This window comes from Mus caroli, chromosome 1 (genome assembly GCF_900094665.2).
Source record: "Mus caroli chromosome 1, CAROLI_EIJ_v1.1, whole genome shotgun sequence".
Classification (NCBI taxonomy): Eukaryota; Metazoa; Chordata; class Mammalia; order Rodentia; family Muridae; genus Mus; species Mus caroli.
In genome coordinates this window covers 162,809,727-162,825,949 of record NC_034570.1, presented here as the reverse complement: position 1 = coordinate 162,825,949, position 16,223 = coordinate 162,809,727, and the positions used below count along the sequence as shown (strand labels likewise).

The window sequence follows — 16,223 nt, the reverse complement described above, 5'->3', positions numbered from 1 at the left end:
CCAGCCATCACAGTGACTAAGCCAGTGCAGATCTAGGCAGGGTGGGAGGGTCTTAGCCAGCAGAAAGGGGAAGGCCAGCCACTTTGGTTGGTCCATGCATTCAGTTCAATCCTTAACCTTCTCTGGATTCCAGGACTATCCAATAGGACACAAATTATGAGGAGCCTCACTCAACAGCTTGGGCCCTTAAGGGAGCCTTTTCCACTACTGACCTGGGGCTCAGGAAGGGCAGAGGGGGAAGAGTCTATAGGAGAGTTATGGGGCTCAGGAATGCTGCCAAGACCTACCCTCTTAGAAGAATAGGACAAGACAATAAGGAAGCACACGGAGTCCACGCAGCTCTGTGTTCCAAACCCCTTTACCCAAACTGCCAACAATAACAGGCTGCTCCGGGGCCCGCCAGATGCACACAGTGACTATCCTTATTTCCTTATCTATTTTGAGATTTATGGGGTTGTCCTGAGCCTTCGGGAAAACAGGGGTCATTATCCCCGTTCTACAGATAGGGAAACAGAAGCCCGGAAAAACAAAGATTCAGTTCAGAGGCAGCTACTGGCCAACTAGGGATAGCCAGGCATCCTGGCACTCAGTCCCAAGTGGTCCAAAGGAGAGCCTGGCAGCCATATTGCCTACTACTACACATCAGAGGGGAAGCATGGAAGGCCTGTGGTGAGTGGAGGGGGAGACAGACAGGATCAGGAAGAGGGAAAATGAATAGAAAGGGCGGAACCTGTGGTTACACTAAACTGACATGGAGGGATCCATTGGTGCTCTGGATTAGAGCTAATGCATAGTGAAGGCTGCCTCCGGGGTTAAACTTGAGGTTAGCTAAAATTATGAATGAGGCAGAGGTCGGATATGAGTTTGGAATTAGAGTTAAGGTCGGTATTAAGGTTCCAATTGCAGCTAGAAGTGCAGCAGGCACCGACCGCAGCTCCATGTTAAGGCAGGACTTTGTGCTATGGAAAGAAATCTGTTTTCAGTGTCATTCACAGATCCGCGTGTGTGTACAGGTTGAGGTAACTCAAAGGCCGGGTTGAAGTTGATTTAAGATTTGTTACAAATGAATTTGAACTGAGTTTGGGATTTAAGTCAGGAGAGGGTGGTTGGGGTTAAGATAGGAAGTGAAAATACATGATCAAGCAGCTTCAAGGTAACCACAAGTAAGAGATTTTAAGATATAGAAAGATAACAACCCCCACCACACACACACACACACACACACACCCCTGCTAAATCCAGGTTTGGCTCAATGCTGGAAGCACGGGACTGGAGCATAGTGAGGTACCCAGGGTCTGAGGGAGGGATTCAAAAGTGCACGAGCCCATATGAGAGGGGATGAAGCAACTTAATCCCATAACAAATGACAAATGTAACTTCTGAAGTCCTGCTCCACCGCCTGCTCACAGCCTGGGGAAGCTCCCAGATGCCAGAAGCTATGAGTAACCAGGGGATTCTGTCGCCAGACAGAACCAGAAGACGAGGCCCCTCAGAGAGATTTGCTGGGGGAAGGGACCCGATTGTGGAGCCCCAGAGAGGTTGAGGTTGAGGGGCTAGGGAAGAAATTAGAAAAAAAAAAAAACACTTTTGAGGGGATCACAGAGGGTTTCTCAAAGCTGGAAAAGGAGACAGCATTATCTTTGGTCCCCCATGACCTACTGAAGGCTAATTGTCACCTGCTTGCAATTTGGAGCCTATAAAAGAAGCTGTCAGTCTCCCTGCCCTATGCCATGGGGGTGGAGAGGAGGGGAGAGGGTACCAGTCATAGATCCAGCCCAGTGTTCCTACCTTCTAAGACTGGCCTGCAGCCCAGTGGCTCTTTAAGCCTCTGCCTCAGCAAAAGAAGAGGGTCCCACTCCTGAGAGGCATTCTGCTCTAAATCTTCCCTTGCCTTTCCTTCACCATCTGACTCTACCCCCATACACACTCCCACCCCCACTTCCCTTTCATATCCCATAAAGGTCCAGGCTGACACCAGAAAATCTTGGACTTCCGTGCTAGGAGAGGACAATAGCTCTTACTTCTATTTTAGGACAGAAATAAAAAGTTAAACACAAAGACCTAGAAGAGAGTGAACAGAGACTGTGAGGGATGGAAGAGGTATGACAAGCAATCAGAGCCAGCTTCAGAGATGTGCTCTAGCCCAACCCCAGATCCCTGTGGAGGACAGGCAGCCTAACCATCCTCCAAAACCGCCTATCAGCAATCCACACAAACCCCTAGTCCTTCAAGACCCCCAGCTGACTTGGGACTACAATCTGACCCCCTTTAGACCAGCCTCCCTCGTGGCCGGCCCCTCCACTCCCTTTTCCGTGTCCCCATGTAGACCTAGAGCTCTCCTCAGAACACTCGGGGATGAGTTTAACCACCTGAGCAAGTTTCAGAGGGGTTCCAGAGCAGGAGTTAGGAACTACCACAGGGAGACAGGTGGTATGATGTGGGTCTCAAAGCAAGGTGGTGGCGAAGAAGCTGGATTCTGGAAACCAAGGAACCACTGCAGCCGCAGACTCCGCAGCAGGTTTCAGTGAAGGTAATAAGATGTAGTACTACCAGGTGAGGCCAAGGGCAGGGGTTCAGAGATGGTGTTGGTGGATGAAGGATCACTCTTAAGTTCTGACAGGAAGGATCAGAGTCACGTTGGAGAAGAGCAGACCTGTTAGTGCTTAAGTTTGAAGATGTGCAGCGCAGCTGTAGATTGAAACTCAAATCAGAGCCACAAGCAATAGCTTCAAACACAGGTGGCCCACGTATTCTCTGGACCCATCACCCAGCCTCCCGAGCCTCTGCATTTGCACTGGCTCACCTCAGAAAGAGGGGGGACTGTAAGAGGGAGCCTGGGTGTACCCATATCTGTCCCATCACACAGTATCCCATTACTGACCTGGCTCATACAGTCTTGACTTCTAAAAGATCGACCTGGTCTCCAGGGACATGAGGGGGTTGACTGAATGTCATTGACTGAAGTGCCAGGAGGGCAAGCAGGGGTGAGAGGGAATCCCTTGTAAAGAGTGTGTGGAATCCTAATGCCAGAGCTGAGGGAAAACCGAGAAGCCTTCACGCTAAAGGTATCTTCACAGCACGAAGCTCAGCTGCATCTCCATCTCACGGACCTTCATCTGGACTTCATGCTGGAATGTGGGGAAAGAGCAGAGTCTCAGCTCCTCTCCTATAGCATCCCCATGGATGGGAGACAGAGCCAAGGGAAGGGACACTTAGCCCACGATGTGATGAGGCGTGCTGATAATAGTCACAAGGTCCTGCTTGGTGGAGAGGATGTTTAAAGAGAGACTGAAAAGGTTACTGATCATGATGAGCCGAGAGAGAGAGAGAGAGAGAGAGAGAGAGAGAGAGAGAGAGAGAGAGAGAGAACCCCAGAGGTAGCCAGAGCTGTGTGTCTCGGTGCTTGGGAAGTAAGCCAGGGTCCTGCCAGACACAATTCAGAAAAATGAAACCAGGAGTGACAGCTGGTGATTATTTTTGAACAGAGTAGATAAAATCCTTGAGCACTAAACCTCTTGGAACCTTCTACTCGAAACCTACGAGAACTTCACTGGGATCACAGCCAGGTCCTCAGGACTGATTCTGCAACTCAGATTGATTGGCCTGAACCATGCGCCCCCGTGTGTGGAGACAGATTTTGTGATGTATTAATCTCTATCTGTCCAGTGGGACCTTGGCTTTTGGACTTGTAGGAATAAAATTTGCTTTTGCTTCAATCTTTGGACTTTCCCATCACGTATCTTCAAAGAGAAGCTGTGGTCCCCTCAACCCCCAGGGTGGTCCCAGGCCTAGCCTGCTCTAAACAACTGCCCAGAAAGGCTTTGGAAGAAAGCTGGTATGGGGTTCAGAGCTTTTCCCACTAAGCCTGAACAGACAGGTCCTCCCTCTGCCCTCCCTGTTTGTTTCCTGTTGCCTGGATACCTGAATAAAGAACTGGATGAGAGAAGGTGGGGCTTGTCTCAGCTCAGCCAGGCCTGGCTGGAGAGGGAAGTGTTAACTCTCAGGGGAGCCATAAGCCCTGCCCAAGAGTAAGGAGGACGCCTCCCCTCCTTCTCCAGGTTCCTCCTTCCGATTCTTCCCCCGGAAGCCTCTGCAAAGCCCAGTTTCCAGAACCACCAGCACTGTCCCACGTAAGGCTCACCATGCAGAGTGGATGGATACAGAGAGCTTCCTTCCGCCTTAAAGATTGTGCACCTGTTTAGCGTGGCCCCAAGGCTAGGGCTGTGCATGTCACACACACGAAGACACTGGTGGACTGAGCTTTCTGAGCAGGTAGGTAGTGGGCGGCTTGTCTCTCAGGGAGAGCAAGCCAGGTTCTGCAACCATTTGCCTAAAACTTACAAAGAAGACTGGAACTCTGGCACTTCTCCAAGGCCTCCTCCAGCCATACCTTCTCGTGATTTGGTAGTACTCATTCCCATTAGCCCAGACACAGGCAATCTCCGGCAGGCAGCCGTGTAGGGAAAAAAAAATTCACGGACTCTGAGGAGTTTCTCCCAGGCCCTCCCTCCCTAGCCGACCTCCCTTCTTCACCTCCTCTTCCTGGGAGGCTGAGAAAGTCATGGCTTCAGCTGCAGCACTGCCCCAGCACCAAAGTCATCAAAGCCACTGAGACAGTGGCCACCCTTTTCAAGAAGGATATTGGCATGAATGCAGGAGTTTGAGCCTAAAGAGCCGTGGGGACAAGGGCAAGAGCTGTGAGCATTAAAGCAGAGGACAGGGGTTGCACTCTTTAAGGATAGATAAATCGTGATTTCCTGGGACGCATCTCAGTGCATGGAGAGAGATGTGGGTCACCTTTCGATAGGAAGGGACCTGAGGTCTCCACTAAGTAATTAGTTGCCTTGACCCACGGGAGCTTCCAGGCTTCACAAGAATGTAGCAGGAGGGGTGTGGTTGAAAGAACAGAAAGTGAGGAACTCTCTGTCCCTAAGCCTCCAAGCCTGTGTACCCAGACTTCTTGTCTAAGACTTCAGCGTCTTCTTTCTTCCGTCACCTAAACAGCTGCCACCTTTCCTCACCCCCAAAACCCTGCAGAGCTTTGAACTCTGAGAGCCCCTTTCATCCGAGCCTATTCAAAGTGCTTTTACTGAGACCAATTAATGCCCAGCTGTGACCCAAGTCACACGCAGGGGTACTGAAGCTTTCAGGAGCACCAAAGGATATCCCGGCATCCCACTGAGTCAGGGACTACGTGGCTAGGCCACCAGAGTTGGCAGCACCCAGCTGGAGCAGTTGCAAAGGTTCAGAGACTGCCCCATCCCCACCCCCCAAGCCACAGCAGAGCCTGGCAACAGGCAGGTAGGGCATGGAGCCCAGGCAGGAGCTGGGGCATATATGCCTGAGACACAGCTGCTTGCAGATCTGACAGTCTTCTACCCAAGTACCCAACCACTGGATTTCCTAAGGCTGGACCAATCCAGTCTGATGCATTCCAGACGCATAAGACAGGCTGTGAGATCCTTGGGCGCTAATCTGTACCTTTCTATATAAGACAATATAAATGCAGTAAATAAAGAGTCTGAGCCTGGTGTGATAGTGCATGCTTTTAATCTCAGAACTTGGGAGGTAGAGGCAGGTGGATCTCTGTTAGTTAGAAACCATCCTGGTGTATATAGTGAGTTCCAGGATATCCACAGCTACAGAGAGAGGGGCTATCTCAAAAAAAAAAAAATCTGCCATAACTAAGTTACTAATAGTTTGAGCACTCAAAACAACAAAACAAAACAAAACAAAAAACAGAAAAACTTTACATGAACAAAGAAAATACACCAACACCAGGACACCTCCTACTTATCTACTGGTTGCCACCCCCAGCCCCAGCCCCAGCCCCGCCCACTGCCCTCTGCAGCCTCCCAGAAAACCCCAAGGTTGATCTGTGGCTTGGAGGGAAACACAAAACCACTTGTGCCTCTGAGCATGAGGTCAGCAGAAGCTTCCCCAGCAGAAAGAGCTCAGCAAAGGGTCAAGAGTTAACCCTTTAGAGGCAAGGCTGAGGCTGCTCACTCCTGATTGCTGAGTCTGCGGGTACCCGAGAGCCCTCGATATCACACGTTTTTTGTACCCCACCTCACTTCATACACACCCCCTCCACATAGACTGTGTGTTCACCCCACTTCCTACTGACTCAACCACTGTTGCCACAGAAGGACCCACCTATTTCAGCTGGGTGACTGACTTCTCTATGGAACTAGTCCTACTGTCAATCATCATTAAGAGGGCTAGAGAGGGCCTGGAGAGACAGCTTGATATTAGAGTGCTTGCCTGGCATATGTGAGGCTCCCATTCATTCCCCAGTAATTAAAAAAAAAAAAAATCACCACCACAAAGCACCTTAGAAAGAGCGGGTAGGAGGCTTATACGAGGTGATAAATGTGGAACTACCCAAGACCCCCAACAGCCCTCAGAACTGTCCTGCTTAGAGGAGCTGGGCTCTAGGCAATGAGCCAGCTGATTCTGGAGGCTACCAAAGCCTGTGAAAAGTCTCTCGTGAATCCTTAGAGAAGGTATCAGACCCCCTCCTCCACATCATGGGCCAACTTGAAAAAGTTAATGGGACTAGAGGGGCAATCCTCTGTGTTGAGATTCTCTCCCAAACCATCTTTATGTGTGTTCATGTGTATATACATATATATGGTTAGTTTATTTTTTAAGATTCATCTATTTTATGTGTATGGGTATTTTGCCTGCATGCACAGATGTGTGCACCACATGCATGCCTGGTACCATATATCCCCAGGAACTGGAGTTAGACACTGGGGTGAGCTGCCACGTGGGTGCTGGAAATTGAACCTCTAGAGGAGCAACTAGTGCTCTTAACTGCAGAACCATCTCTCACTGTCCCAACTATCTGCACATTCTTAGTTGGCTATAATTCCTTCTCCAGAGCCAGACCTTTAATCCCTGTGCCTAAACCCTTTCCAGTCTGTCTCACTTAGGGGCTGTGGGCTCTGCAAGTCTCCCAGCAGCCACCCTCGTCAATTGCCAGGCTTGTCTTACACCTCTTTCCTCCCTGGCTTGCACAGCAGAGCAGACCCATTCTTTTCAGCTCTGCAGACAGTGGGCATAGAACCAGACAAAAAGTAGGTACCAATGATGGTTCTGACATTCGTGAGAAGGAAGGTCCTCTGAAATAGATGAGGCTTGTTCTGTGGTCCCAGCATCAACCCGACAATTAGCGGTGTCAATGTGCCAGCTAGAGGCAGACTAGAATCCTTGGTTATAGCATCAATGCTTTCTCTCTTATCGTGGGCTGGGTACCATATCTCCCAAGACCTTTAGGAAGGAATGGATACACATCTTTAGATTGGAAGACATTGAGTTAGGGGGTTTTCCCCTCATCCAATGGAACTTCCTGCCTAGTTGTATAAAAGCAATAGTCTAGTTGAGGAAGGTGGAGAGGGTGACTGGGGAAGTCCTGAGGAAGAGGAAACACAGGAAGCAGCTTGTGACTCTCCTTGGGCACTATGAAAAGAGGACTCTTGCCCCAGGCCCTTGTAACCTGGCTTGTAAACACCCAGGACGCACTGAGCCACTGTCCTTTCCTCCTTGGTGCGGACTGCATGGAGACAAGACTAGGCTGAGTCTGAGAGATGGAGCAAGGGTCTGGGGGTGGGGAGATGGGCACCACACTGATGGTTTTAAATGGAAGCCCTTCCTTCCAGGACAGAGAAGTGCCTCCATCATTGAAAGGTGGTGTTGCCTTCTGAAAATGCCAGGGCCATCCTAAAGGGCATGTTTGAGATGTTCTAAAGATGTACGAAAGCTGAGGGAAGCTGGGCGGTGGTGGCACACGCCTTTAAGCCCAGCACTCAGGAGGCAGAGGCAGGCAGATTTCTAAGTTCGAGGCCAGCCTGGTCTACAAAGTGAGTTCCAGGACAGCCAGGGCTACACAGAGAAACCCTGTCTCAAACAAAACAAAACAAAACAAAACAAAACAAAACAAAACAAAACAAAACAAAACAAGAAAGCTGAGGGGAAAATCAGCACAAATGAGAAACTTCCAAAAAGGGGACCAAGTCGACTTCAGTAGACTTGAGAACCCAGATGGCTCGTGGTATAACAAGCGTTCAGTAAGTACCTGATGTGTAAATAGGCATAGACTGGGGCAAAGCAGGAAGATTTTCTAACAGAACTGGATTTGAGGAGGCCCACTCACGGGTTAAAGCGAACCGAGGAGAGCAGAGCCATGAGTGAGGGTCAGCTGTATTGGGGTGAGGAGCTGTGCCCTGGGGGTGCCTCCATGAGAACTGTGCTGCACTGCTGCCTGGAACTGAAAGGGATCTAAGCAGGAAGGGATGCAGTCCAGGGTGTTGAGCCCCGGGCTCACACACTGCCCCCTCCATATATGTGATCTGAGTCATAGTCAGGAGCCCAGGACAAGCCAGTCCCAGCTACTCAGGCTCCTCCCCCTCCAGCTCAGCCCAGTGCACCCCTTTCACCAGCCCTCAACAAAAGCAGAGCTCTAACTCTTGTCTCAGTGGCCCCAAATTCCTATGACATGGATACAGGGTCAGTGGAGAGATAAGAATATATATGATTACAAAAAGGCCAGGAACCCCTGGTCAGAGAAAATGGAGCCCATCGTTTAGGCGCGAAAACCCCACCAGAACACCATCTGGTTCTTACCCATGAGCGACAGCCCTCCCGCATCCAGGTCCACGGTAATTTATCTTGATCTACCTTCAGTGGCCATTGGTATCCCCCAGCCCCACAGCAGTGAAGTGGAGCTGTTGTCCCTTAGAGAATAGAATAGCTTTAATCTGTAACTATGAAACGTCTAGGTTAGCAGCACTTTGGACGCCCCGGGGAGCAAGCTGAATCCGTGCTCTCCCAGAGACCATAGAGATTCCCCTTCAGTTGACAGAAGTGGCTGGCAGGATGTTGGCTTTGCGCTCAACTTCGATGCAGTACTTCTCAGGAAGGCCGGTGGCTCTGCCGGGAGAAACGCCAGGTATATGTAAGTAGGGTACTCACCAAAAGTGTGACAGGAGAAAAAATGCCCTGGGCTTCCAGAACCTGGCGTCCTGTACCCCAAGCCGTTCCTACTGGTTGCCTCTAGCTGGCACATTGGCACCCTGATGTACCACCAAGTACATTCCAGTCAAGTACATACACACTGCCAAGGAGCTACCAGTGGACCAAGGAGTCCCAGTCCAGAAGCTTCTGTCAGAGCCCCCTTCAGAGGGCAAGCCTCGGGCCGAAAACCCTCCCAACCTGACGTTTCCAGCCTGCTACACCTTTGGGAAAGAGGAGGAGAAGAAAGAGAGAAAGGACCCCAGCGCACCTCAGCTCTTCCAGTTTCTGTTTCTTGATGTCCTCGATGCGCTCGCGGCGCTTCTCGGCTTCCTCCTTGAGGCGTCGGCCCTCTTCGAAGGTAGCGAGCCGGTTCTGCACGTGTTTCTGCTGGTTCTCACGCACCTGCCGTCGGAGCTCGTTGGCATGCTGGAGGCACCCCTTGGCCTTCTTCTCCTGCTCCTGTTTCTCCCTCTCAATCTGCTCTCTCTGAGCCCTGGGAGAGGGACAAAAGGAATGTGATTGGCTGGGCTCCTGGGTTGACCCCCCTCAGTGGTCATGCTTCAAGGTCCACAGCTGTCCAACCTCGAGGTCTCAGGCCCCAGACTAAAAGTGTCCACCGCGTGCTCCTCTCCCGGGACAGACCCAAATACATTGTCATATGCCACAGTGTTGACATTCTTACTAATTTCTAATTGTTTTTCATTTTATGTGTGAGTGTTTTGCCTACACGTGTGTCTGTGCACAACTTCTATGCCTGATGCCTTCAGAGACTAAAGGAGGGCATCCGATGCCCTGGGACTGGAGTTACAGACCATTGTGAGCTACCATGTGGGTGACAAGTATTGAACTTGCATCCTCTCAAAAAAAAAAAAAAAAAAAAAAAAAAAAAAAAAAAAAAAAAAAAAAAAAAAACAAAACAAAAAACCAGCCAATGGTCTTACTTGCTAGATAGCTCTCCAACCCCTTGGTTTATTTTAAATAAAAATCTCCACATTCAAAACACTCACTGGCCTCTGTAAATTATATAGCTGGGTCCTACAACCAGGATTTCGCCCACCGAGAGCTATTTCTTCTCTTCCTTCTAATGATGCACCTAACTCCTCTCCAGCCTGTTCTAAGTTTCCTTCCTTCCTTCCTTGCCTCCCTTACAATCATAACATCAACAAAACCAAACAAGGGTAAGGAAACATTGTAAGGTTAGCCCTGCTTTGGTTGCTGGAAGAAGGCAAGAACTCAGGCTGACTCTTCTCTTACTGATTCATGGTCTCACATTCCTTCTATGGATGTCTTCCATAACAATGCTTCCTAGTCTACTATCAGGTAGAAAAATCTCTAATGACATCCAGAGACGCTCAAATGAAATATATTTACATCTCAAAGAAATTTGGTCAGAGGCCACCTAACCTAATACTGGATTTCTTCTCAATACAATCAAAACCAAATTGTAAAACTATCTCAGGCGGGGAATTCTTACCTGCTTCTCTCCCACAGGCTTGCTCACACCAAAACAAAGATCACCTCTCCTCCCATTGCCAAAGACCTCAGTCACTTATTCATCTCCTTGGTGTCTTCCAAACTCTACCAACACATGGCGAGCCCTCCCAAGTCGGAGCAGCTCCTCCGGCCAAGCAAACACCTCCCCAAATCCCACAGCCCCATGGAGCCTTTCCCAGTTCATAGGAAGGGAAGCGCTGGTGAGCACACACCTCTCTCTATAGTTACACGTCAAGTGCCCACAGCCCACACGGATCTCAGGCAGGTGTGTTCTCCCTGCTTGTGATCACTGTGTGTAGATTAGCTTCCTATTGTTCATACGCATCAAAGTGAGCGGATAACAGGAAAGGGAAAGCTGGGGCGTTACTAGAGAGCTGCTGGGGTTGGTGGGCAGCTGAAAAATCCAATTGAGGAGGGACTCAGTGAATCTCCATTGTCGGCTTGACTAGGCACTAGGCTCACCTAGAAGATACATCTTTGGACATGTCTAGGGGTAGGGTTTGGCGTGGGGGTTCTACAGAGGTTTAACTGAGGAGGAAAGACTCCTCCTGAATTTGGACAGCACCATCCTGTGAACTGGGATCCTAGACTGGATATTTTTTAATGGAGAAGGGGAGCTGAGTACCAGCGGATTTTTTTTTTTCTGTCTGCTTCTTTTTTTTTTTTTTAAGATTTATTTATTGATTGATTGATTGTACCAGAAGAGGGCATCAGATCTCATTACAGGTGGTTGTGAGCCACCATGTGGTTGCTGGGATTTGAACTTTGGACCTCCGGAAGAGCAGTCGGGTGCTCTTACCCACTGAGCCATCTCACCAGCCCTTCTGTCTGCTTCTTGAATGTGGTGTGGCTGGTCACTTCCGTGCCATGGCTTCCCTGCCAGGATGCACCGTGCCCCTTCAAACCATCTGAAATAAGCCCTTACTCAAAATGCTTTCACTGAGCATTTTTCTCATGGCAGTAAGCAAACAAAGTAAGTGATACACTGGCCATGCCACAAAGGCAAAGCAACATTTGTGGGCTCTGGCTGCGTGCTGGAGTCACCTAAAGCATTTCAGAAGCTGCTTGCCCCCGACTGTTGAATCACAACCCGTTAGGGTGTCACCTAAATGGCAGTATTTTTTTTTTTTCTAAAGGTCTCGATTCCGCCAGTCAGCAGTCTGAAAGTTCAGGATCTCCTGATCAGAAGCAGGACATCCATATGCAGGCTGCACTGGAGGCCGCGCTTTTGAAGTAAGAGAATCTGGATTGCTGGCTGTGGTGGCGGGGACACTCCCCAAGTAAAGACATCTATCGTGGAAGTCACCTGGTGTGGAGACACTAGGTCTGGATGCTAAGCCAGGACAGCAGGACTTCTCCAAAGAGCTGAATGGAGTTTAATAGCTGGCTAGTGTCTATGCTCCAGGCAGACCCAGCAAAGCAGAGTCAAGTGGGTCAGGAGCAAAAGGAGGGCTTGGAATTCATCCCATTAATGTTTATTAGTGCCTGCCAAAAGCGCACAGCTGTCCAAGGGCACAGAGGCACAGGGAGACACCTGGAAGGAAATCTGGAGCCCAATGGCAGGCTCTGTGGGGGGTTGTGGGGGCTCTCTTCATTACCAGGTGTCTGGTGACCGTAGCACAACCTGAGGGGCGGGGGGAAGGGCGGGGGGGGCAGGGAGGTGAGGGGCAAGAAAGGCAGAAGAGCCAAAGGCATCTCAGTCAGTGGGAACAAGCAGGGGCACGATCCTATGAGAACCCAGGAATGATGATCTTGGGGAGAAGGTCTGCTCCGCCTCCTTTGAGGCCCAGGAGCCTGGCCTGGCTTGCTCCTGACTGAGACAGCTCCAATAGTAAGGACCCAAGGCCCAGACACCAAGATGACTGGGTGCTGGTCAAATTTGCTTCATTTGAGCATACTTTCTGTAATTTCAAGTTCTCCAAATGCAAATTTTCTTTGGTTTGGTTCCCCCACCCCTTCCTTTTTAAAATCTTATTTTCTAGAAGTTGAAACAAAGCACAAAGGAAGTGGTCCCCAGTCGGATCAGGCCTGGTGGTGGAGGAGAGAACAGAGAAGGAAGCCTGCTGCTCTGAGGGAGGACCAGAAGAGTAGGCGCTATGAGTCCTTGGCTCTTGCGCGCAGGCTGAAATCATCATTGAACGGAAACAACAAACAGTAAAGAGATGCTAGCTGCCACGCAGCAGAGAGAGAGAGAGAGAGAGACGTAGAAGATGTCCACCCAAGCAGCAATCTCTGGAAGCCTTCGGGTGGATCAGGCACAGGCAGTGTTCACTCACTTCTAATGAGCTTCATGATACCCAGACAGAGTCTTCAACGCATGTTGATCACCAGCTATGAGTCAAATCAATGGCAAAGACTCCCTCAAAGCCTTGCTCTAATGACACAATCCTTAGCGTCTGGATGAATCCTCCATCTCCTCTAGGCTTCTCCTACTCAGTCTCCCTAGTTTGCAGAAAGATGTGGGACCTAAGGGCGGCAGGAGGGACCTTTCTTTACACTGTTACTGATACAGGATAAATAACCCTCGGTTCCTTAAACACTTCCAGATGTTCTTTTCCAATTCTCTAATCAGAAAATTTTCTGGCTCGAATGGCTTTGAAATATCTCAGCCATCCATCTAGTCAGGATGACTGCAGCAACATGATCAAGACGGATGTGCACCTTCCTGGGACCATGGCAGGAATCTCCTCTCCATCCACCACACACCATCCCCTGAGCACACTCCTGTCAGCCTTCAACACGGGAAAGGAAGCCAGGGTTCTCTCAGCATCTCCTACCGAAGGATCCTCTCGAACTCATCTCGGTCACGCTGAACCTGAACGGCCAGCGTGTGTTCCTTGAATGCCACCTGCTCCAGCCGGCTTTTGCGCAGCTTTTCCTCTGTCTCTATCTTCTTCTGCGCATTTTCCTTTTCCTTTCGACGCCACTCTCGATCTGCAACCTCCTGGTTGCGCTTGGCCCGCAAGGCATCCTAAGAAAGCAGGCAGGGGGGTGGGGGGAAACAGGGGAGCTATGAGGATACAAAATAACTGGAGATAGTCACTGACATACAGACTCCATTCTGCCTAAGGAAAGATGAATCCTGGCATAGATTCTTTAGGGTCAGAAGATTTCCCCAAAGGGTATCCTATCCCCCATCCTTATTCTTTCCCGGTTCCTTGAGCACCTCCTCAGACCCCTGGAGTTGCTTTTAACTTTAAAAACTGCTAATGATAGAGATGCCACATTTCCTCTGATGATGTTTCACTAGTCAGGAAAGGTTGGAAAATCCTCTTTATACAGCAGTCAAAAGCTTTCTCTAGAACCTAAGCACATACTTCTGCTCTCTTCCAGCTGCCGTGGACAATGGGAAAGGGCCCACCCTTCCTCCTCAGGTGCTTTTTCCAAAAGACATCCCCCATGATTAAATGGCATTTGTCTGCGGTTATATTTTTGAAGGCTAGACAGCAGGCATCCTCTCTTCTATACCTCCACCCTGCAGGCCACTTTACAGGCTGTCAAGGGATGGCTTCCCCGGGAGTGGGAGGGAGAGAGGAAGTGGATACCTGCTCTGCTTGATAATCCTGCGCCTTCTCCTGCAAGGCCCTCAGGCGGGCGATCTCCTTCTCTTTCTCCCTCCGGATTTTCTCCTGCTCAGCTTCATACTCTGCCTCTCGAGCCTGCCGGGAAGAAAAAGGCTTCAGGATAAAGCACACCATTGCAGCTCTGCACAGAGAAACGCAATCTGTACAGGAACGTCCTTTCCAGCATCTTCCCTTCCACTTCCTTGCTAGATCTAAGATGGGGGTGGGACTTTAGCAATGCACAAACAAAAGGACAACTAGCCTTTGTAGAAGGCAGCCGTGGTTTACAAAAAGCTTTCTCGGGCCTAATCCTAGAGAGCCCAGGCAGCATCTCATCAGACAGAAGCTGTGGATGCCAAAACTGTTTTGAACGCCAGAATCCTCAACCCCAGTGCTCCTACTCCTTCAGTCACACTGAAGATAATTTCAAGTTGCAAGGCCACAGAGCCAAGTAACAACTGCGGTTCCCTGCCTTGCCTTGTAAAATGCAGCAGGTAGACGTTATCTCATTAGTGCCTGGGAAAACTGCCAACTGTGCTTTGGGCAACCCCACGGTGCCCGTAGCAGATACCTCAAGAGTAAACCATCAAAATGCTGTCCCTTTTACCACCTCTGTGCAAGAACAGGAGTGAATAAACCCCACGGCTTCTCAACCACTGTGCCTAGAGCAGTCACATGACCACAGGCACATGTTGGGTGGCATGCCGTGGTCATTCCATGAAGACTCTCCCTTATCCCTCATTATTCTACCTTCCCAGACTGCCAAGAATCCCAGAGAGTTGCCTATTTTGGGGTTAGGCTCCACAGAGTCAAGCTGATTGTTAGCTTGCAGGCAATCCAGCTCTTCTGCCCTCAAGGACCTAGCAATTGCCTACGCTATACCTGCCTAGCTAGGTATAGCGCTGAATTCCTACCTCATCTCCCTCTCTCCCTCCCTCCCCTTGGATACCCCCCCCTTTGTCCTCAGAGCCTCCTTTTTCTCCCTCTCTGCTGCCTCTCTCAATCTCTCAATGCCCTCCCTCATGGCTTGTTTGCTGCCTCTACTCCTCTGGACCTGCCAGGTACCCCCTCATCCTACTATACTTCATAACACTGGTTCCTCTGCCTCATCTTGCCCTGGATAGCAGGAAAGAAAATTCTAGATGCTTCCACAACCACTCTCTGCCTTTAGTCCTGAAGGGGCAGAGCTGAAAGGATCAGCACACTGCCTAAAAATGCATCATAAGAGAAGTAGACGAAGTTAACTGTCATCAGGAGCTCCAAATCTGCAGAAGACACTGGATCCACATGCACAGGAATCATTCCCCTGCCATTTGAGTATTTCTGTGTTTTTAAAATAATTCCATATTCGCTCTAAACTATACTTAAAAGTCTTTTTTTTTCTCTCCTTCATCCTCTACTCCCTACATACCCCAATCAACCTATCACCCATCAGACCCAGAGTGAGTCCACACATTTAGGAGCTTTACCCATCCCAAGCTGCTTGCAGATATTGCTTTTCCCATCTATTTCTTCTTATATGGTCATTCTACAGTGAGGTATCTCAACTACCCAATACAAGCCGTCCTATATAAGAGTTTTTACAAAAAAAAAATTTAAATTTATGGGGAAGCCAACGCTCGGTTTCTAGGCTTCTCAACCCTTGAAGAATTAATATAAGCTTTACTTTCACCAATCACTTAGGTTTTCTTTTACTGCATGTGACCCTAATTCCAGCTTTTAAGTGACTGTATCAATGAAAATAATGACTCACTGGTTTGGGGGGGGGGGTCTCTAAAATCTACACTCTTGCTGAACAATTTATCAGGCTATGATGAAGAGAAAACGAAGCCAGCCCTATGTATTTTAAAATGAAGGCATGGCTGTCTCCTGCTAGAGTCCTACAATTGTTCAAGTCCATTATAGACATGTCACTCCTGGACAGTGGTTCCAGCATTGTACACCAAGTCCCTACCATCTTCTTCTTGGTAAATTCCATCACCATCTGGTCTGCAAGTCTCTCCTGTGCCAGCATCTCTGCTTTCTGTCTCTGATTTTCATCGTTGATACGTTTAATTTCAGCTTGCATCTTCAGTTTTTCCTGATGTCTTCGTTCCAGATCCTGCCAGCAAAAGGAAGAGATCCTCAGAGGAGAAGAAGGCAAGGCAT

The 16,223-nt window shown here is 49.4% G+C and overlaps 1 protein-coding gene and 1 long non-coding RNA gene across 2 annotated transcripts in view; one reads left to right on the top strand and one right to left on the bottom strand.

Annotated features, from left to right (window-relative positions):
• The first annotated feature begins 3,981 nt into the window (after positions 1-3,981).
• On the top strand, positions 3,982-13,089 carry LOC110293127. The gene is made up of 3 exons (XR_002377779.2): positions 3,982-4,272; positions 11,649-11,745; positions 12,495-13,089. It is a non-coding gene; the product is annotated as an uncharacterized LOC110293127 (long non-coding RNA).
• Positions 8,738-16,223, bottom strand: part of Cfap45 (cilia and flagella associated protein 45) — a 25,107-nt gene continuing 17,621 nt past the window's right edge. Inside the window, exons 8-12 of the mRNA XM_021160883.2 lie at positions 16,030-16,176; positions 14,058-14,171; positions 13,290-13,483; positions 9,287-9,511; positions 8,738-8,934 (exon numbers count right to left, since the gene is read on the bottom strand). Coding sequence (XP_021016542.1) covers positions 8,856-8,934; positions 9,287-9,511; positions 13,290-13,483; positions 14,058-14,171; positions 16,030-16,176 — 759 coding nt within the window. The 3' untranslated portion in view covers positions 8,738-8,855. The remainder of the gene's footprint in view (positions 8,935-9,286; positions 9,512-13,289; positions 13,484-14,057; positions 14,172-16,029; positions 16,177-16,223) is intronic.